The sequence below is a fragment of the Kryptolebias marmoratus genome, linkage group LG16 (genome assembly GCF_001649575.2).
Source record: "Kryptolebias marmoratus isolate JLee-2015 linkage group LG16, ASM164957v2, whole genome shotgun sequence".
NCBI classification, from domain to species: Eukaryota; Metazoa; Chordata; class Actinopteri; order Cyprinodontiformes; family Rivulidae; genus Kryptolebias; species Kryptolebias marmoratus.
The window spans coordinates 8,264,174-8,285,862 of record NC_051445.1 but is presented as its reverse complement, the minus strand read 5'-3'; the positions used below and the strand labels follow the sequence as shown (position 1 = coordinate 8,285,862).

Here is a 21,689-nt window from a genome sequence, read left to right as displayed (position 1 = left end):
TGGTGGTGGGAATTGTTCTCAGTGCTGCATTCACATCTTCCATGAGACTTTCCGATGGTACTTCATTCAGTCGTTGTAATTGGCATCGGGGTTGTCCTACGATTCTATCTCTCAGTGGCTGTTTTGTTCAGCTTAGATGGTTCGTTCATTGGGGCTGCATACCCAACCTCTGGGTGGGGAGTTGGAGTTAATTCCCCTCTAACCTGGCATCCTCGCTCCTCCCCCTTGCCATAGCATTTGTGTTGCACCTCGTCACTGAGCTACTCACCCTAGTCAGGGTTGACTGGGGATGTCGAAGTAACCATTGTTCCAGCATTCTTTGCATGTAACCTCTCTGACTAAGGTTACTTGAGTAGTAGCATTCCAACAGATCCATGTTTTCACCTCTCATCAATTTCCTCCGTCTTGTTCCAGTAGCCCATTTTTCATCAGGGTGCTCTGGTTCCCCAGCACCTGACGCAGACCTTGTTTGGCCGGGCGACGTCTGAGCCGGCATGTGATTCATATTTACTTAGTCAGGAAATCTTTTCTCAAATGCATTTTTAAAGAAAGAAACTATTTTTAAAATATTCAAAGTATTTTGCAAAAGTTCACTTGCAATTGAGAAAGCTCTAATATTTTTTATGTGCCAGCAACAATCCAACACTTTAGTTTGGATCACATATACTGTAATTATGAATAAATAGCTATTTTTGACGTATTTCAGTTAAAATCCCAGAGTGTGGTAAAGAGGTGAAGAAGAGAGTCCAGGCAGGATGGAGTGGATGGAGAAAAGTTTCAGGAGTGATTTGTGACAAAAGGGTGGCAGCAAAGGTCAAAGGAAAGGTTTACAAGACAGTGGTGAGGGATGCTGTGTTGTACGGTTTGGAGACAGCGGGACTGCCAAAAAGACAGGAGACCGAACAGGAAGTGGCAGAGCTGAAGATGTTGAGGTTCTCCTTGGGAGGGACGAGAACGGATAGGATTAGGAATGAGGCCATCAGATCAGACTGAGATGGTTTGGACATGTGCAGAGGAGGGACAGTGGGTATATTGGTAGAAGGATGTTAGAGACAAAGAGGAGACATATGGATGCAGTTAAAGAGGACATGGAGGTAGTTGGAGTGAGGACAGAGTTAGATAGTGGAGGATGACTCGCTGTGGCGACCCCTGAAAAGGGAACAGCCAGATAAAAAAAAGGAAGAAGATTTATATTACATACCCTTCTAACTTTTGAAAAGAAATGTAATAGTCCTCAGAGTCCCTCTGTTTGAAGTCGATGCATGACTTTATCCTGAACTGGTCAAGTCCTCTCAGTATGGCTCCTTTAGCATTCAGGTCTTTCAATATTGATAAAGAATGTGGTGTAGAAAAAAGCAAAGAAATGTTAGATACTTTATTTCAACTCCCCTCAACACATACCCACACCAACACAAACATGGACACACCCACACAATCAAATAATTAATCAATCAATTAATCAAACAAACAAACAAACAAACTATAATTGGTTAGCACGTTTCATGCACTGCAACCTGATGTGCTTTCCAACATAAACAGAAATGAAATTAAAAAAAGACATAAAACTGTACATGATACACCGAATTAATTCATAAAAACATAATTGCAAAAGCAGCATCCCTTCATTTAGAAAAAGTATGAATAAGATACCACAGTCTGCAGACCTGACTGATCTGACGGGTGTAGAACTGGTTAGCATGTCTCTTATGTACAGAGGTGCAAGGCCATTTAATACTGTTTATACAAGTAGTAAGATTTTTAATTTTTTTTTGTTATTAATAAGAAACCAGTTAGTACCTATGAAAATACCAACCGCTGTATTTTCAACTAGCTGTAGTGTGTGTACAGCAGATCTTTCGTATATATATAATTATTATTATTACCAAGGCTTCTGTCCAAGACATACGGGATTGGGGATGTCCACAGAGTGTCTTCAGAGACAATGCTACTCCTCTGATTGTTAGGATGCTGAGATATATGGACACAAAACATAAAACACATAAGATATAAACATTTCAATTTTAATTAAAAAGTTGATCTTAGTTTGTCTGAAGAAATCCTAAACTTACCTTCCGAATGTCATTAAGTAATAAATCTAAGATAAAGAATAAATTTAGTCTTTTTAACAAAAGAATCATCTTAAACTCATCTAACAAATGTACAATTAAAACACAAATATCACAAAAAGCTCTGTTTAATAATAAATAAATAAATAAATAACATTACCATCCGTAATGTTCTTGTTTTCACCAATGTCTATGAAATAACATGAGATACATCCTGGTAAATTTCTAGTATTGAATACAAATGTAAAATATATATAAATATATATATTTAAATATTATGATTCAAAAGAAAGAACTTACCCACTATGTTTGGTTTTATCTGGAATAAAACATTGATTTTGGATTTGTTAAAGTGTTACTGACAATGATGAACAATGTAATGTAAAAATGGTATAAACTTAATCAAAAAAGCAAATGTTCTATACATAATTGATAATAATTTATTTAAAACAGTGGTAATAATCCATGTGTCAACAATGGAAAAATAAATGTGGCCATTGTGTTATAAAAAAGAATTATATAACCAAAAATAAAGTCAGGGCTTTAAATTGTTATAAATGGCACGTTGAAATAACCTATACAGACTTTTATTACTGTTAGTTAGTCTGTAATATACAGAAAGTGCAGATTGTAGTAGCTTTTACTATAAGGAGACATCCTTTTTGATATAGAAAGATCTGTCACAGGGTATTCACAAAGCATACATTATCTAAGATAGGATATAAGAATAATGTCATAACATTCACCAGTTTAGCTGATTCTCTGTACTGGCCATTCATGAACTTCTATGGCTACATTTTCAAAAACAGTCCAACAATAAATAAAATTACTTACTGATCTTATGGAGAAAGCTGCTGAAACTACCAAGTTTGCCAAAAGAAAAATGAAGCCTTTTATCTCCATGGCGAGTTAATCTGTCTACCACCTTCTTGCCTTCAGTCGCACTTCTTTAACTTCAAATGAGATGCTCACCTTCAGCTTTACTTGTTGAATGCAAAATAAACAAATGAAGGAGGGTTTTAAAGTATCAGTGAAACGAATCACAAAACGGCTTTGATCACATCAGAGAATCAGTGTCAGATGGAGTGTCATTGCTTAAAGATGTTCACACGTTTCAAGTTTTAGTTGAATTCCTTTTAATGGAACAGTCTCAGGTTTCCTCTTTACAACACTTATAATGCAGCCTTGGCACTTCTATTCAGTCAGTTTCACAACCATTCATTCCATGAAATGTATTGGTTAAATTTTCCATAACCCACCAGAAGCTTGTAGCCATTGTCTTCCTGTCTGGGGGGAAAAAACAACAAAAGAACAAAAAAAACAAAAACACTGTTCTAGTTTCAAACCTTCAGAAACTGTTGTGTTTTTTAAATCTGTTTCGCTTTTGCATTCAAATAAAAAGAAGATAGATTTAATTCTGACATGGGCCATAAACATGATTATAACATAAATATGATTATCACTTGTAAAAATGCATACGAGCTAAGAAAATTGTGGTTTTGTTGTTGGAGTGGTGGTAGTTAAATTTGTCAGCATTGTCTATGAACGCAGATTGTATGAAATGCAGAATTCAGAAAAATAACAACAAAAACAGGAACTGGGGAAAAAATAATATTTTGGATAAAAATACAAAAGAAAATTGTAAGGGGCCTTTGATTGATGTGATTCCTTGGAATGACTTGACAATAAGTAAAGTTTGGGGTGACGTCCCTTCCCTTGGTTTCTGGTGCTACACCCTTCATAGTTAGATAAGAAATAATGAAAGGCTGCACCTGAGGGAGATTTCTTTTTTCTAGCCTGTGGTAACTTGAGCTATGAGGTCTATTCAGGGTGTGTGGCTGTTCAGCAAAAAAACTAAGGTAAATGTGATAGTAGCCTCTTATGTCTCTTCCTGGAAATTAGGCTCAGACACAAAATTCTGATTCCTCCTAAAAATTCCTCTGACTTGTTTTGTCAAATGTAGGGAACAGGAGAATCGCAGCTTATTGACATTTTGTGCAGGTTTATGTACTGTTGCATAATTGGTGTATAGAAGAAAGCCAGTGATGTAAATCATAGTGCCTGAAAAGTTTAGAGAGACTATATTGAAAGCTTCACATACTGTAATGACACTGTTGGTACTGTGAGCACTCACAAACTATACAATTTGATTTAATGTAATTTCTTTGGCCTTGGTTGATAAAGTTTATAACTACCTTTACTAGAAATAACATAGTTACAAGTTGATGAATGAGCCAAAATACACCAATAAGTAATAACGAATAAAACACATTTTAAGATTATATTTTTTATTGATTATGGTCATTTATAGGGATCGTGTTCAAAGCAGAGGACCATACACATTTGTTTGTAAATGTGTTTATTTTTTAACATGGTCCCATGTAACAAGATCCGTGGTAAATACCATGTGGTTTAAACAACTACCACAGTGGAAAAAACTATAATAAAACACAGCCAGGCTTAGATTTTAAAAGATTCTATACAATACAAAAATACAAGAGTCAAGACTAAGTGCATCTATAAATCATAACAAGAACAGTTGTATGAAGTATTGACCTAATAATCTAGAGATTAATATCTAACAAAAATAGTGTATCCTCACCAAACATTGTTGATTCAGAACTCAACTCTTAAGCTTTACATGTTGGTGACAAGTTTTAGTTCTGAATGTTAAAATCATACAATAATCCAACATCTTAAATAAAATACTGTGTCCACTGTAGACTTTTTTAAAATAGTGAAATATCCATATATGTTCAAATTTAGGAGCGTTACACATGCTTTTTCAATAAAAACAGTAGATATGAATGGGAGGTTTACATCATGGTGCCAGAAGCATCAGTGCCAGCAGGATGAAGAGGACAGGAGAGGGCATCATGCCAGGGGAGGAACTAAAAACACCACAAAAAATAAATAAATAACCCTTTTATGCTATAATTTCATAATATATCCGACTAATTGATGTGCCAACTGGACGTAACTGTTATTTAGTACTGCGATTTTATCCATTGCTTTACACTTGTCAATTTAAAAAAAAAACATTATCCAGATTTTTGAATTAACAATTTTTGAAAGTGTACAATGTGTTATAACACATAAAAAATACCTTTCGACTTTTCTTGTATGAGGTGCGGTAATGGAGGATGACATCCTGTAAAGGTAACATTAGTGTTGGACAGTAGAATGAATAGTGATTTAAAAAACTATATGATAATTCAATACCATACATAGCTCTGAATAGCATGTCACAATACATGCAGTATGAGGTATTTGACAGTGTATGAGTGAACTGAACATAACTTGTTGTAATAATAGGCCTATTTTGCATCTCCTAACCTTTCAGTGCAAAAAGTTACATAATTATTTTGACTATATGTAAATGGATGTACAGATGAAAGTTAAGCTGCTATATTTGTGTAAAAGAATTCTCTTCCAAGACTGAAAAAAATGTCAATTTACCTTAATAGAAAGATATCAGCTATAGAAATTGGTTTTCTTAAGCACTAATAATGTGATTAAATGTTGGAGTACCTCTTATTATTTGCTGTTGTAGGAGGTGGACTGCTGGTGGATAAGTTCCTGTAAAAGTACAGCATATTTGACATAGATGCTAAAATCTAAAAAAAATGCTAAATCCAACATTGTTTAAAGATTTGTTTTAAAAGGTACAGTTGATACAATGAATTTACAGCACATTCTGACACATTTTCTCACCATGTTGAACCTAAGCCTTCAAACTGAATGGTGGGGGAATGTGTGATGCTCAGTGATCTCTCTTGAGGACATGGCAGTGTACTTCCATTAACTAATGGAGTGAGATCTATCAAAATCCAGAAAAAAAAGGATCAGTGGCAGAATACAAAGGGAAAAAGTCAGATAGTAAACACTTTAACATTTTGAGCATCAGTAGCATTTCTTTGTTCCTAGAAACATTTTGCTGTTCTATTTTGTACTAGCAATAACATGTATTACACAAGTTAGTTGAATAAACTTGATGAAACATTCTTTTTTTTTTAACTAACTGAGAGTTACTTTAGTGTGCAATGATTTTAATGGTATCATATTATTGTGAAAGTTCTGGCCAGAGGCCAGCAATCTCTACTAGTGTCCTTGAACCAGCCAGAATAATGAGGACTGGAAAGTTAGGGGAAAACCAAGGTTAAAAAACTAAAAGAAGGAGGCCAAAGCTCCGGCACCAACAAAGCGGCACCTGCAAAAAGGGGAATTACGCTGGTAGCATAAAGTACAAATGTCATCGACCCAGGAGAGGAAAGAAGCCAATCCTGTAGGAGAAATGAAAAATGTATGGCCAGCAGGAGGACAGGCTATTTTTAGGAGACTATATAAGTATTGTATTTTTAAAAACTATATAAATGTTGTATCCCGACTGTAGGCTGAGAGTCCTTGATGGCTGGGGCAGAGACTCTCTGCAGCATTTAACTCTGTTGTCCACATGAGAGCAGAGTTAAGAGCATGGTAAACTTGCATTTGTCTTTCAGACTTCCCTGTATTAATAAGTTTTTATGATTGTAATTCTGTAAAATTCAAGTCACTTGTCAATGTATCTGACGACTGACTCCATAATCATTGTCATTAGGTAAGCAAAGATTAAAGATTACTTTAAAAGATTCAGACAGACTGATATTCTTCCTTTGGCTGAACAAACTTTTCAAATCCTTTTTGAGAGGTAACAAAGGTGAATATATTTACTTAATTAAACAAAAGACAGTGCACAAAGTCAATAATAATAATCAGGTATAGCTGTTAATACAACAAATTTGAAACAACACCTGCCTGCTTTTGTTTCTTATAGGTCCCACAATATTTGCATATAAACTCTTTCACTGGATTAACTTGATTAATAGCATTCATTTAAGCCACATGCATTTGAGACCTCTTCCTTTTGGTCATGATCCATATCTCATTACCACAGAGGAAAGGAACGTAGATAAACCAGTAAATCAAGAGCTTCTCCTTTTGGCTGAGCTCATTCTCCAGCTTTACAGACAAACAGGTACAAACACATGCACCTTGCCTTTTGATGATCTTTGTAACTTGCACCCTATCAAACTCTTTTATTTTAAAATAATAATAATACTAAACATAGAAAATGGTTACAATACTGCATGACCATTTCAGTCTGAAAAAGTCAAGAGGTTGATGCTGCAATATTTCAGTTTCAGTTACACAAATTTCTCAGAGAAAGACATACAACCTACCTTTAAAGTGAAACATAAAGATGGCACTCCTTCCCTTGAGGAAATCTCGTAATTGTAATTCTTCCAATGTCATGAAAGATAGGTAACCCCACAGCATTCCACCGTAGACTAACTCAGAATTATCTGAAAAAACGTCTTTTCCAGTCTCACGAGGATTGTCCCAGAGAATGGTACCTGTTCATTAAAATCATGTGCAAAACAAGAACAAATAGATTATAGTCTACTTGTTTTAATTACACATCTCTTTTCTTTGTAACTTTAACATTCTTTTGAAAACAAACCATTCAAAGTCAGATCATTTTGGTTGGACGTGAAACTCCACTGTTTTGACATCTGCTGTTGTATGTTGGGGTTCTGATCCAGCATCTGGAAAGTCATTTGCCTTTGTAGGCAGGGCCACTCCAACTGATCATCAAAGTCACCAGACAAAAGTTGCACATACATTCCAACATATGTCTGGTAGAGTACAACAGCTATTCGATAAGCATAGCCTTCTTTGGAGTACTGCCGTGGACTATATATTCTAGTTCCAGAGGCACTAGTGTTTAAATAGTTCTCAAATTCATCAATCTGCAAAATAATGTGTGGACACTCGGTCTCAGAAAGATTTAAGTCATCAATGGAGAAGCCACCTGTAGAGTTTACTGCTCCTTTCTGAACCTCAAACACCACCTGGAATTGTTTAGTTGAATTCAAAGAAACATGATGAAGCTTCCAATGAGATGTTGGTGGACCTGTAGGGTAGATTTTTAGATTACTATGTTGGATTACTAAAAATTTAATCAGGTGCACAAGTGAAAATGCAAAGTATTAGACATTACCACTGATCTGTTCCATGAGATGGAGGGTCCCTGTGGAATCCTGTTCATCTTCAAACTCTCTGATCCAAATGTTGAGCTCATCTGATTCATTCCCACTGTGATAATAGTAGAACTGCAGGCACTGGACATTACATTCCCTTTTGGGACTCATCCTTTGTGTCTCCAGTTGAGCTGAATCTCCTTCTTGACCTGATGCTGTGCTAGCATGAATAAAGTATCCTTTTTCCTGGCCTAGAAAGATGTCCAAAATATTGTTATAGCAGATTCTCAATTTTACCGACACAGAAATACAAACAATTCAAGGCATGTGTACTCCTTCAGGCACCAGTTAAATGTGCATTTTAAAAACTTAAGAAATCACTTTGTGTTGGATTAAATGAAACCAATATTTAAATGCAGACTGGGAGCCTTTAAAAGTTTTGAGGGCTCTCTATAAAAAGGGAAGTTAGAGCTGTAATAACTTGTGTTGTAATCTTGTTTTGTTCAAGACATTTTTACATTTTCTTAACTTTAAAAGATAATTCTGTTTGCAATAGTTAGAATTACTCTGGAAGTGATGAACTTGTAAAACAAATACATAACAAGAAAAAAAAATCACAACTGAGCTTATTTTGTTCAACATTTTAAAATCGTACAAGAAAATCCATAACTACCATAGTCTCCAGTTTCACTGGGTAGATTGGTGTGATCATAGCTTGGACCCCCATCTACTTGTGTAACCACTTCCCAGTGACTGCCATTTTGTAAACTCTGGTTCATTTCACACATTGTCCCATTAGAAAAGCCACAGTAAAACATAAAGGCTACAGTTGAATCTGTGGAAATGAATAAAAGACATTTGTTACATTTTCTCCAGACAAAATTTCTATTATGATAAATGCTCATAATGAACAGGTATGAAGACATATTTTAGGAGTGTCAGGAATGTGAATAAGAAAATTAAATAAATAAATAATAATAATATTATTAATAGGTCCAAGCCCCCGTCTTTGTACTGGTTTAAATTTTTAAGTGTTATTAAGGTGCTGCATTTTTCTATAAAGTTATACGAATGAAAAAAACAAACAAACTGTGTGATATAATGCTATTCAGGAATGCTATATATCAAGTTCTTGAAACTTGGAAATTAAGTCCCTTCATGCTGCTCTCACGTTAGCCTTGAGCACATGATGTGTGGGAGCCTCCAGTGAGCATTTGGAATTGAAACTATGCTAAAATCAGGCAAGTTAAAAGGAAATTTGGCCTAAAAATATACAGATCTCAAAAGTATAATAAAGTGTTTAGGGAAAACTGTTGCTTCCATTATGAAAATAACTACCTTTTCTTTTTAAATAGCACAGTATATTTGCTTTATGTTTTCGTAACATGAGCAAAAATTAAAATATTAAAACAAAACTTTCTTTAAACACTTACTGCATTTGTAGAGAAGATTCAATTCTTGAACATCTCTAGGACTCATTCCCAGTTTTTGACCTATCACATCTTGGTATTTGGGGTCTATGGTGATAACTGTGGAGCCATTGCCGTTGCTGAATGCATATTTTCCATAGTGCATCACTGACCAGTAGTCATATGGTACTCCATGGGTGGTGCTGTTTTCACTTCCAATCGTATCAAAATTATACTCGTGACCTAGATATCACATAAAAAAGCCCAAAATCAAGATAGAATATTGCAAAAAAAGACCTTTAAAAGAGTCATGATATCTAAATAAAATAACTAAAACCTGAGTAGATGTTAAGGTAAACTGTAGAAAGTTCTTTTTTGTTGTTTATTTGTGAGAACTTTGGAAATTCCTGCTGTAACTTTTATAGTTACTAAGCAGTTGAAACACTGATGTGCTTCACACATCATGACACATCACAATAGAAAAACAGTATTAAAACAAAAGTGCTGAACCTTTCAAGATGTTGTCTAATACAATCTTCACATAATCATCTCTGTCATATCTAGACTGTTCATGGTGGAAACCAAGAGCATGAAGAATCTCATGTTCAACAATTACAAGGGAATCACAGCCTATCCCAATGGAGAGGTTCTGCCCATTTGTGAATTCTCGGCCAACATATGAATAACACCTAGAATGAAAAAAAAAAAAAAAAAAGCACTGGTCAGTAATGATCACACTCCACAGTTATACCTAAAGTCAAAGGCCTTTTTAACAAGGAAGAAGTAGAACCATATAACAATGTTTGGTCCCTGAATATTTTCTGAACAGCCATCGTTCATCATCAGGGCAACGGTTTACAGCCCAGTTTGCTATCATGAGTGAAAAGTGTGAGTGCAGTACAGCATACACCTGCAGAGGCTGATAACATTTTTCAACATTGTCTCTAAAGAAATCTTGGGAAACAGACTTGCAAAAGAATAAAGTACATATAACGCACACTTTAAGATGTACAAATTTTCAGTTTTTTTTTTAAACTTTTTTTGTTTCCAAAATAACATGCTTTAAAACAATCTTAGCTTTATCAATAAAGTACTGAACACACATCAAAACTTAAACATATTATTTGCCATTTTGCAATACTAACTACTAGATTCCATAAACATAAATGGAAGACTGCTTTTGCAAATTGTATCACAAATATTTTCGCATTTTTAAAGCAAGAATGCACCTAGTCAGTAAAAACCTTTGCTTATACCATTTAGATATACTTAATCATTTTACTGTACATTGTTATTAAACCTTATTAAGCTAATCCATTCTGAGGTGCTTTAATTAATTTGGAAATGACTAAGATCTTGGAGTATAAGAAGAAGAAAGCCCACAGTGAAGAACTACTAAATGTCTAAGGCAGCAGAAATGCAATGTGTAAGTAGTTTGAATCACACATGAAGCAAGTTACTGATCATTATAACATCTAATTATTCAGTTAATCATTTACTATAAGTTGTATTAACAGTAAATACACTTATTGAAGTAAAGGCAAAAATAATACATACCACTCTAACTTTTGGAAAGAAAGGTAATAGTCTTCCAAGTCCTGTGTTTTAAAGTCAATACACGACTTTATCCTGAACTGATCAAATGCTCTCAGGATGATTCCTTTGGCATTCATCTCTTCCATTGTTCACAAGAGTGTGGTGTAGAGATAAAAATAAACATGTTAGATTTCAATTGAAATAAGGTGGAACTGCTCATACCTATTAGCCCAATGGGTAACTCAGAATAATTCATTCATTCATTTTCTGTACCATCTTATCCTGTTCAATCGCAGGAAGCTGATGTCTGTCTCCAGTGGTCAGTTAATGGGAGAATTGTACAAACTGTAGAGGTCACAAGTCCATCACGGGGCCACAGAGTGACAGACAACCATGCATGCACCACACACTCACACCTAAGGTCAATGTCACTTTAAGGAACATTCATACTTAAACCTGCCATGGTTGCTATTTCATAAATTCTGTTGATTTAGGTTTACTAAACTTTACAAGCATTTTATTATTCACTAATTACTTGCATATGTGTGTGTGTGTGTGTGTGTGTGTGCGTGTCTGTGTCTGTGTGTATTAGGAAAACTACAATGATATTTACCAAGGTCATTGTCCAAGACATAGGGGACTGTGGTTGGCCACAGTTTGTCCCCATCATGAGTGGTACTTCTTTTTCTGTTTGGAGCCTGTAACAAATAGGGCATCTCATACTTGCATTTTATATTAAAAAGTATTTTTAGGTTGCTTTTTGAAGGCATAATAAACTTACCTTCCAAATATCATCAAGTAATAAATCTAAAATAAGAAATAAATTTTATTTAAACAAAAAAATCAGATACTAAACGTTTTCGAGAAATATAGTTTAAAAATACAAATGCTACATATGCATATTAGGTCTATATCAGACAATGAAATAATAATAATAATAATAATCTATTACCGTCTTCAATGTTCTTCTCATCACCAATATCTGTGGAAAAACACAAGAATCTTCCTTGTAAACTCACACTAATTTATGACATTTATTATTTTTGAAGTAGGATGAAAAATAAACAGTAATAGTGCTTACCCACTATGTCAGGTTCTATCTGGATTAAAACATTAGAGAAAGGACAGTTACCAGTAATACAATATAATTTAGCATGAATATAATTTTGAACCAACACAAAATCTCTCTTTTTCTCTGTCTTTCATTATACACTGTAACAGCATATATGCTGCATACACATAATTAGACAGAAGAACTTGTCACAAGTTAGACAGAACTGTTCTCATTCTGTGTGAGATATGATACATACAAATGTCATGGGAAGATAGCAATTAGTAATTCAACTGCGTCTTTATCTACATTTATATGTTTGCAATGTTCAATGACCTAAGTCTACATGTTATGATTGCTTTAGTTTCAAATACATTTTAACATTTGTTTCTTTTTTAAAAAGGCTTTTGCTAAACCAGTTTTTAATCAAATGTTTAAAAGCTGTTGGAACTAATTCTCTTTTATTATGCTGAAAAGCATAGTTTATCTGTACAGGTATAAATAAAAGTACTTACTAGATGTATGGAGAATGCTGATGAAAGAACCACGTTGACCATAAGAAAAATGTTGCCTTTCATCTCCATGTTGAAAACAAATTGAGACACTATGCTTTGAACTTAGTTCACTTAAATTGAGTTTAATTTATCTGACGCCCGCTTACCTTCAGCCGCTCTGCCTGTTTAACTAGAAATGAGAAGCTCATCAAACTGAGAAAGGTTTAAGCTGTCAGTAAAACATAATGTTACAAAACATGCTTAATTGTTTTTACAGAGTCAGTGTTGTAGCGAGTGTCATTGATTGGAGTAATGTCAGATGTGTCAGCATTGCTTGGTTTTTTCAAGATAAAAAATGTCTTTGTCATGTGCACATGTTGTGCTTTGGAGAAATAACAGAAGGTTTTGGATTACGCAGTTGTATGTAAACATTTAGTTACCATGTATTAATATTATTTAGGTTTTCTAAAAAATGCAACAGATCTTCAGAACAATATTACAGTGTTGCTCATATTTGACCCCCTGAGTGTGTAAATTATTCAAAATACCCATTTTACTCAACCCATGAGACGGTTCACAGAGTGCAACACCTGCTGGTCATTGTTTAAAACTGCTCTGGTGTCTGACGACAGTTTTTCCTTGTTTTTCAAAGATGCTTAATTTTTAAAATATAAATTATGTTGGAACCACTCAGCTGCACATAAACACAAAATACAATAAGATGTTGATGACAAAACTGTAATATTTACCTTTTGTATGACATATTAGAATGCAGTAACATTTACTTGCAAATTTAAAACGTTGACATTAAATAGCCTGATTCAAACAGAATTAGGTCAATTTCTCATAGTTAAATAAGCCCTGCAACAAGTATTGATTTAACAATAAGTCCACAATTTACTACAGAATCATATCAAACCCAAACACTTATTCCATCATCAAACATTAAATCAAACTTAACTTTAGGCTTTACATGATGAAGACTCATCAGCTAAGAATTTTACAATTTACACAATGAATCACATAGAAATTTGAATGTATTACTGCTGATGTATATAGAAAAACAAGACAAGGAAATGGGATGTGTACATCAATCAAGCCAAAAGCAGCAATGTCAGCAGGAAGATGATGACAGGAGAGGCCACCATGCCAGGAGAGAAGCAAAAAATACTACAAGAGAGAAAAAAGATTAGGAAGTTCAAAAGCATGACTCAATGTGTTCATTGTGAAGTCTAAACAGCCCATTGTGAATCTGTAACATTCACAAAAGTATTTGACAAGAAAAAGTAACACAATATTACACATAATATTCAGCTCTAATTTTCTCACATTCATGTTCTTTGAATTGATAAAATCATTTTTCACATGTAAAATGTAGGAACAGATGTAGGCATACCTCTTGTCTTCTGTTGTTATAGGTGGACTAATGGTGGATGTCATCCTGTAAAAGCCAGTGTTATTTGACATCAGGAAAAAAAGTTTATTTTATGCTGCATAATGAATGTCAAGTACGTTGCAGAGCTTTTTTTTATTTTTATTTTTTTTATTTTTTTTTACACAAAAGGACTTATAAAGATTACTGAAATCTAACTTCATTGCTAAATCCTACATCTTTTCAAAGTGTGTTTTAAAATGCAAAGTCAAAGTTGAGACTACTTTTATACTGGCACATTGTCTTACCGTGTCGAACATTGGCCTTCAAACAGATTTGTGGGAGGACGCGTAATGTTCACTGGTCTCACTTCAGAGCATGGTAGAGTATTTCCATGAATCAGTGGAGTGAGATCTATAAAATGACAAAAGACGAAAAAAACAAACATACAAACAACAAAAAACTTTAATGTTTGGTGATTTGAACAATTCAAGTCTGTATTAAACAATTTCTTTTTTCCCACTGATGCATTATAATCTGGACAATAAAAGAGCTGGAATAGTTTGGGCAAAGAAATAGGTTTAATTAAAGGTGGATCAGGTATCTAATCTTATTGTTTATTTTACTTTAGTTGTCAATGATTGCAATAACTGAAAAAAATAAATTTTATGAGTACATTTTTTTCATTAAAAATACAAATACCAGACTTCCAGCATGTCATGTTGACCATGTCTGATCCATTTATTCATAATTAAACAAACATGAATTGTCTATTATGTGATGCTTTTAAAAAGTAACATTGTCATTTTTCTGTTGCTTTATTTTAGTTTTAGTAAGAGATTCAACATGCAAAGTACCTTCAAAGTTGAACATAAAAATGGCACACCCTCCCTTGAGGAAATCTCTGGATTGTAATTCTTTTAAACTTGTAAAATATCGGTACCCCCACAAAATTCCACCACAGGCTGTCTCATTATTCTTGAGTAAAACTTCAGTTCCATTCTTACAAGGATTGTCCCAGACCAAGATACCTGTTTATATGAAACATAACACATGAATAAATAGATTCAATACTTAAGCTAATTAGATACATGTTATTTTTATTAATTTAACCATTTTCTTGTAAACTTACCTTGAGAACTCCTTTTATTACTAGTGGTTGTGAAACTTTTTTGCTTTGACATTCGCTGTTGCATGTTCGGGTTCTGATCCAGCAATTGGAAAGTTATTTGCTTTTGAAGGCAGGGCCACTCCAATTCATTATCAAAGTCACCAGACAAAAGTTGCATAAATATTCCAACATATGTTTTGTTGAGTACAACAGCTACTCTGTAAGCGTAGCCCTCTTTGGAGTACTGCTGGGGACTGTATTTTACAGTTCCATAGGCAGTATTGTTTAAACGTTCCTCCAAGTCGTCAAACTGCCAAACTAAATGTGGACACTCTGTCTCAGAAAGATTAATGTCATCAATGGAGAAGCCTCCTGTAGAGTTTTCTGTTCCTTTCCGAACCTCAAACACCACCTGGAATTGCTCGGTGGCATTCAGAGAAACATGGTGGAGCTTCCAGTGAGATGTTGGTGGGCCTGAAGGGAGGAGTTTTGTATTACTACGTTTTTCTATCTAAACATTACTGTGCGGAAGTAAAATGTTGTACATGTAGATGTTGTCAAAGAGAAAAAAAGGCACCAAATGGTAACTATTTACTTGAAGTAAATAGTTTAAGATTACCGGTGATCTGGTCCATGAGGCGGAGGATTCCTGTGGTGTCCTGTTCATCTTGAAACTCTCTGATCCAGATGTTGAGTTCATCAGATTCATTCCCACTGTGGAAATAGTAGAACTGCAAACACTGGACATTACATTCTCTTTCGGGACTAATCGTCTGAGTCTCTAGTCGGGCAGAGTCTCCTTCTTGCCCTGATGCTGTGCTGGCATGGATGAAGAATCCTTCTTCTTGCCCTAAAATCATGTCCACAGTAATTTTATGGTGGTTTCTCAGATTTATGCAAGCATAAATTGGTAAGTATTGATAAAGAATTTTATGATTTCAATTAATTTTACTTTTGAATGTAAACATTTCTATTTGCATTAATTAGAATTAACTTGGAATTGAGTAAAATAATGAAGACAAATTCTGAATTACTCAAATGACTGTGTTTTGTGATTGAAAAAAAAAAGAGAAACTAAAATCAGTTGGAGACATTACCCTTTTCTCCATTTTCACTGGGTAGACTGGTGTGGTCAGAACTTGGGCCACCATCAACTTGAGTAACCACTTCCCAGCCATTGCCATTCTTAGTACACCGTTTCATTTGGCACATAGTCCCATTAGAAAAGCCACAGTACAGCTTAAATGCAACGAATGACTCTGTGAAGATAAAAGAAAGGCAAGATTTGCCTTAAAAAGATCTGTGATCTCAATAGGACTTGCCTGGTTAAATAAAGGTAAATAAACAAATAAATAAATTTATCTTTAAATATAGACCATATTTTGGCAGACACAAAAATGCATTTTAGAAGCATCCAAAACTACACACATGCAAGGGAAGAATATGGAAGTTGCACGCAAAAAGGCCGCAACGAGTTTTGATCCTGTGAACCTGCAATATTTCACCGATCTTTTAAAGTTGAGCAAACTTAAAAGTTTTGTATGTAAATATTGATAGTTGCCAAAATAGAAATGTAAAAGCAATGTTAGCTGGCAAGCTAAAGACTTTTAAGGTTTGGGTATAGGGCAGGGTCAATTTATTTATTTATTTATTTTGACACGGGAAGCTACATTTTTTAATCAGTATTGGCTGATATCAATCTTTCCCAGCAGTGATTTTAGGATCAAAACTTTAGTAGTGCACAATCCCTAATAAAACACTGAAAATAGGCTTCAGATGGCACCTTAGGAACCTGCCAAATCAAAGATCCATGTATGCATTGGACTAGAATTTTTTTGCAAAAAATACTTTTAAACATTCATACATAAGTATAGTTCAACCAACAAGCTTCTGAGTTGAAAATACAATTATATGTCAAAAAATAAATCAAACATTTAGAAAAATAAAGATCTATGACAATAAAAATGTTTTATTTTTTTCTTTGAAAAATAGCACATTGTATTCACTATTTTTTTGTCAGTTAAACTATTAATTCTGATCATTTTTAAGCACTTACTGCATTTGTAGAGAAGATTCAATTCTTGAACATCACCAGGACTCATTTCCAGTCTTTGTCCAATCACATCTTGGAATTTGGGGTCACTGGTAATAATTGTAGACCCATTGCCATTGGTGAATGCACTTTTGTAATAGTGCATCACTGACAAGTAGTCATATGAGGTTTCATGGGTGGTGCTGTTTTCATGGCCAACTTTTCTGAAATTATACTCCCAACCTAGATGACATATAAAAGCCAATCATCATATAATACTGCACTCTAAAAATCTTCAACTGAGTAGAGACTGCTGAAACCACAACTTTCTTGTCACTGATTAGATAACACTTTTTTTTGCATAGTTTGACAAATATATAGTTCATTTTCAAATAAACTTAGCACAAAACATAAAGAAATTTGCTTCTTAGCAATCAATTCTACACAGTTGGAAAGCTTGTTTATTTCTCCTTAAATTGTGCCACATTTGTAAAAAAAAAAACCAAACAAACATATTTGCAGGTTGAGCAGTAGAATTGAGTAAGTGGGTTGCACCCATGAAAAACTTGCCAAATCTTCTCTGATAATGCAAACAGCTTATTCTGCTATTGACTTTTGTTTAAAGTGATTTATTTGATTGGATATTTGTAGTCTTAAAAAACAAGACATATTGGCAACTTAACAAACAGGGGCCTGAGTAGCATGTGGAGGAAGCATACACAGCCACTCACTGCTGCAGGATGGCGTCCCATTTTTCAACTAGCATTTGTAATAAGACAGCTAAGGTGATGTGTTGGTCACTGTAGAATAAACAGCACGCCCAAGTTGATCCCACAGGTGTTTAATGGGGTTGAGGTCAAGACTGCATGCAGGCCAGTCCATCCTCTCCACTCCCAAATTCTGGAGGTAGTATCTGAGAAACTCCACTCTGTGAGAGCCAACACTGGCATCTTGGAGGATGGCATTTTCTTACTTTTTGTGCTAGGTTTACTTTGGAAATTCCTTCCTTTTAATTTAACAGTTGCTAAGTGGTTCAAAGAATAGTCTGGTTATTTTTGAAGTGATGTTCTATCAAATAGTTCTCAGTAGTTAGTACCGTATCAGCCCTAAAATACGTCAGAGAGCAAGGAATATGGAGAAAAGGGCAGAAGTCCTTGCTTAGGTCAGGCTAAAGGTCAGCCAAATTAGGGGCATTTCTCATACCATTTTTCAGACTTATTAAACAACTTTTTTCTCAAAAATGACAATGTGTGTGGTGAGCATAGACTGTTTATGCTGGTGGTACTGAAGCTGCTGAATGGATACGTCCACTGAGAGCTTAATAAACTTTGTACTCACTAGACATGCTGATCAGGCAGAGTGATACATTGCCTGTCCCAGCACCATCAGCAAATACATGTTCTATTGTACATTTGCATAGTAACATGGACATTGTTCAGTTGAAAAAATAATGATAAACTAATCAAGCTAAACTGTAGACGTTTAATATTAGCCAACATAGCATTCGTTCACCCAGTGTGCCATTTTTGAGTAGGATTTGTTTTATAAGCCTGAAAAACGTTAAAGAATCTGACACTCACTTGGCTAGCCATTAGCCTAGCCTGGACATGGACTTTTGTCTCTATCTTCATATTTTATGCTCTATGACTGATTTTACAGCTGATAAGGTACTAACTATTAATAACTATTCGACAGAGCATCACTTCAGAAATCACTAGACCATCCTTTTAATACATTTGTGTAGCTCACACATCTTGACATATATTAAAAAGAGCATTTAACAAAGTGTTAAACCTTCTTTAATGTTGTCCCATACAATCTTGATATGATCACTTCTGTCATATCTAGACTGTTCATGATAGAAGCCAAGAGCATGAAGAATCTCATGCTCAACAATGCCGAGGTGATCACAGCTGGACCCAATGGAGAGGTTCTGTCCATTGGCAAATACTTGACCAATATATGAAAAACAACTAGAATAGAACAAACACATATCAGTAACATTCTTAATGTGGCATACCTAAATTAAAAATCTAATTTACCAAAAAAGCACAACCTGTTTTCAGATAAAAAAATAAAGTATATCCTCAGATAAATCTTTAAGTAAAGACATATGACATTTCATTTCAACAATAACTACAGTAGTTTCAAACATACGCTTAAAATGTTACTACAGAAAACCAACACACATACAGTGTGTACATATAGGTTTCTTTTCTTTATGGCTTTGCTTTTAAATTGATTCTGGTTGAACTTTCAGATATAATAGCTGGAGCAAAAGGAATTATTTGTCTTTTAAGTGTAAACCATTTCAAAATGTTGTAATGCAGCTGACAAAATTGCAAAAATAAAAAATAAAAATCTGTTGTGTCAGCAACAGTTAGGAGGCCTATATAAAAACAAGCAAAATAAACAATAATACATACCCATTTAACTTTTGGATAGAAAGGAAATACTCTTCAGACTTCCTTGGTTTGAAGTCGATGCATGATTTTATCCTGAACTGGTCAAACGCTCTCAGAATGACTCCTTTAGCATTAATGTCTTCCATTATTCATATAGATTGTGGTGTAGAGATAAACAAAATAAAAATGTTATATTAATTGAAAACTAATGTCTGAATTTACAAAACTGTACATCTTGGTTTGCAAACCTTTAACATTCATCAGCTTATCCAAGCAATGCAACTGATTTTTGAGTAACTCAAAGCTTTACTTTAAATAAATGGAAAAATATTTTTTACCAAGGCCTGTGTCTAAGACATAGGGGATTGGGGATGTCCACAGTATGTCGGCATCAAAAATGGTACTTCTTAGACCATTTGCTGGAGGCTGAGATAAATAAACATAAAATAAACATAAAACATATGAGATACTATGAAACCCCAAAACATCCCATGTAGACGTGTTTTAATGCAAATTACATTTTAATAGTTCTTCAGTTGAAATACAAAACTTACCTCCCGTATGTCATCAAGTAGTAAATCTAAAACAAACAAACAAAAAAAACATTCAATTTTTTTTTACAAAATGTTAGCTGAAAATGCACATATAAAAATAACAAACATTTCACCATAAAGTCTGTTTAATAAAACATTTTATTCTTACCATCTGTGAGGTCATTTTCATCAATCTCTACAAAAACACAAGATCATTGCAAATTCACACAATTTCATAAAAAAAGATGTAAAATTAAGTTTCTGAAATAAACTGAAGAATAAAGATAAGATAACAGTACTTACCCATTATATCAAGTTCTTGCTGGATTAAAACATGAACATAATGTTTAAAATATAGAAAATATACATATCACTATAGGTAATAATGTTGTTAGGGAACAGTTTAGCTGACGATAAAACACCACAATGTTTTCAAAAATAAGTTGTTTTTTCTTTATTTATTTTATATCAGCTCCACTAACATTTGCAGAAAGATAAATGTGATAAATCCAGATAAAAAAAATAATAATTTCAACCTAGTAACACTGTTGTAAACAGCAAGATGACAAAGACATTGAAATTATTTTGCTGATTGTCTCTTACATATTAAATCTGTGCAGGTTATATTAACATTGTAATATTTATTTTAAATGTGTTATAACAGTGTTAAAGTTATTTTTTTCACACAAAGGAAAACAGTTGTGTTATTTACTGAATAAACATTTGTTAAACAAATTTTTCACTTGTTGAAAAAATGATGCAACATGAAAAATATTTCAAAAATGTTTATAGGACAGTACGATTAAAAATGGAAGTACTTACTGTGCTCATGGAGAATGCAGCTGGGACGACTAAGTTAAACATTAAAAAAATGTAGCCTTTTATTTCCATGATGAGTCTAACACTAAATGAACAAATTTAAAAAACAGAGATACTATGTCCTTAACTCTGTTCTCTTATCTTCAGCCACTTTGTTTAAGTAAAAATGAGCAGTGTTTCAGTCATCAGTAAAACATTGTCACAAAACAGGCTCGATCATTTTAAAGCGTCAGTGTTGCAGAGAGTTTCATTTTTTGTGGAAATATCAGACATGTCAGCATACTGGGTTTTTTTCCAAGATAAAAATGTTCTCTTGTCATTTCACAGGCTTTGCTTTTACATGTTGTACTTTGGACAAAGAACAGAAAGTTTTGGATTGTTCTCTTCTGTGAATACAACTATTTCTTTTTTATGATGATGAGGATTTTTGATGATGTACAAATATTTTAAATGTAAATTTACCCCAATTAATAGGATTGTTATGCACATTTACTATGTTTATTATCTGCCATTTTTGTCAGCTTTTTTTGTAGTTTTTAGTTTTGATCTTTTAGGACAGTTTTATTTGTGTGACTAACAAAAACTTGATGATTAATGTTATTATGCATTTTATGTCTAATATTCCTTAAGTGTTTGTGCTGTAACAGCCTTTTTAAATTTATTTTGATGCGATATACCATTTTATTTTTCAGCTGAATCATACATTGTTGTGTCATATCACCTTATTACACACTAAAATGAACTAATTAATGCCTGTATCAAGATAGAAAAGCTAACTTATAAAACAGCCACAAATGGCATGTTTGTACAAAGACAACTGAGATTTCAAATGTTTTGTTTT

The 21,689-nt window shown here is 33.9% G+C and overlaps 3 protein-coding genes across 4 annotated transcripts in view; all 3 read right to left on the bottom strand.

Annotated features, from left to right (window-relative positions):
• LOC108235548 (meprin A subunit beta) overlaps positions 1–3,058 on the bottom strand; it is a 10,345-nt gene extending 7,287 nt beyond the window's left edge. For both annotated transcript variants that reach the window (XM_037980498.1, XM_017415635.3), the window contains exons 1-6: positions 2,901–3,058; positions 2,367–2,385; positions 2,227–2,256; positions 2,070–2,095; positions 1,884–1,968; positions 1,202–1,319 (exon numbers count right to left, since the gene is read on the bottom strand). In XM_037980498.1, the coding sequence (XP_037836426.1) occupies positions 1,202–1,319; positions 1,884–1,968; positions 2,070–2,095; positions 2,227–2,256; positions 2,367–2,385; positions 2,901–2,969 (347 nt within the window). In that variant the 5' untranslated portion in view covers positions 2,970–3,058. The remainder of the gene's footprint in view (positions 1–1,201; positions 1,320–1,883; positions 1,969–2,069; positions 2,096–2,226; positions 2,257–2,366; positions 2,386–2,900) is intronic.
• A 1,314-nt stretch (positions 3,059–4,372) lies between these two features.
• LOC108235372 (meprin A subunit beta-like) lies at positions 4,373–11,497 on the bottom strand. The gene is made up of 11 exons (XM_017415320.3): positions 11,053–11,497; positions 10,006–10,184; positions 9,520–9,738; positions 8,760–8,921; positions 8,107–8,337; positions 7,567–8,019; positions 7,286–7,459; positions 5,781–5,886; positions 5,598–5,645; positions 5,173–5,217; positions 4,373–4,957 (listed from the first exon to the last, which is right to left on the bottom strand). The coding sequence occupies exons 1-11, from the start codon at positions 11,175–11,177 to the stop codon at positions 4,888–4,890; spliced, it is 1,812 nt and encodes a 603-aa protein (XP_017270809.2). The 5' UTR covers positions 11,178–11,497; the 3' UTR covers positions 4,373–4,887.
• Positions 11,498–13,425: 1,928 nt separating this feature from the next.
• LOC108235373 (meprin A subunit beta-like) lies at positions 13,426–20,336 on the bottom strand. Its single transcript, XM_037980313.1, has 13 exons — positions 20,333–20,336; positions 20,199–20,225; positions 19,835–19,990; positions 19,518–19,635; positions 18,886–19,064; positions 17,116–17,334; positions 16,157–16,318; positions 15,679–15,909; positions 15,081–15,533; positions 14,806–14,979; positions 14,257–14,362; positions 13,973–14,017; positions 13,426–13,746 (listed from the first exon to the last, which is right to left on the bottom strand). The coding sequence occupies exons 1-13, from the start codon at positions 20,334–20,336 to the stop codon at positions 13,671–13,673; spliced, it is 1,950 nt and encodes a 649-aa protein (XP_037836241.1). The 3' UTR covers positions 13,426–13,670.
• Positions 20,337–21,689: the final 1,353 nt, after the last annotated feature.

Excerpts from the sequence above, each read along its gene's own strand:
- LOC108235373 (XM_037980313.1), bottom strand. Across the intron at positions 19,065-19,517 it reads TCTATCCAAAAGTTAAATGG|TTGTTTTTCATATATTGGTC; the intron begins GTATGTATTATT and ends GTTCTATTCTAG. Across the intron at positions 13,747-13,972 it reads ATAACAACAGAAGACAAGAG|TATTTTTTGCTTCTCTCCTG; the intron begins GTATGCCTACAT and ends TCTCTCTTGTAG.
- LOC108235372 (XM_017415320.3), bottom strand. The coding sequence starts at position 11,177 with ATGGAAGAGATGAATGCCAAAGGAATCATCCTGAGAGCATTTGATCAG. Across the intron at positions 9,739-10,005 it reads ATTAGACAACATCTTGAAAG|GTCACGAGTATAATTTTGAT; the intron begins GTTCAGCACTTT and ends TGTGATATCTAG. Across the intron at positions 5,887-7,285 it reads CTTTATGTTTCACTTTAAAG|ATCTCACTCCATTAGTTAAT; the intron begins GTAGGTTGTATG and ends GGATTTTGATAG.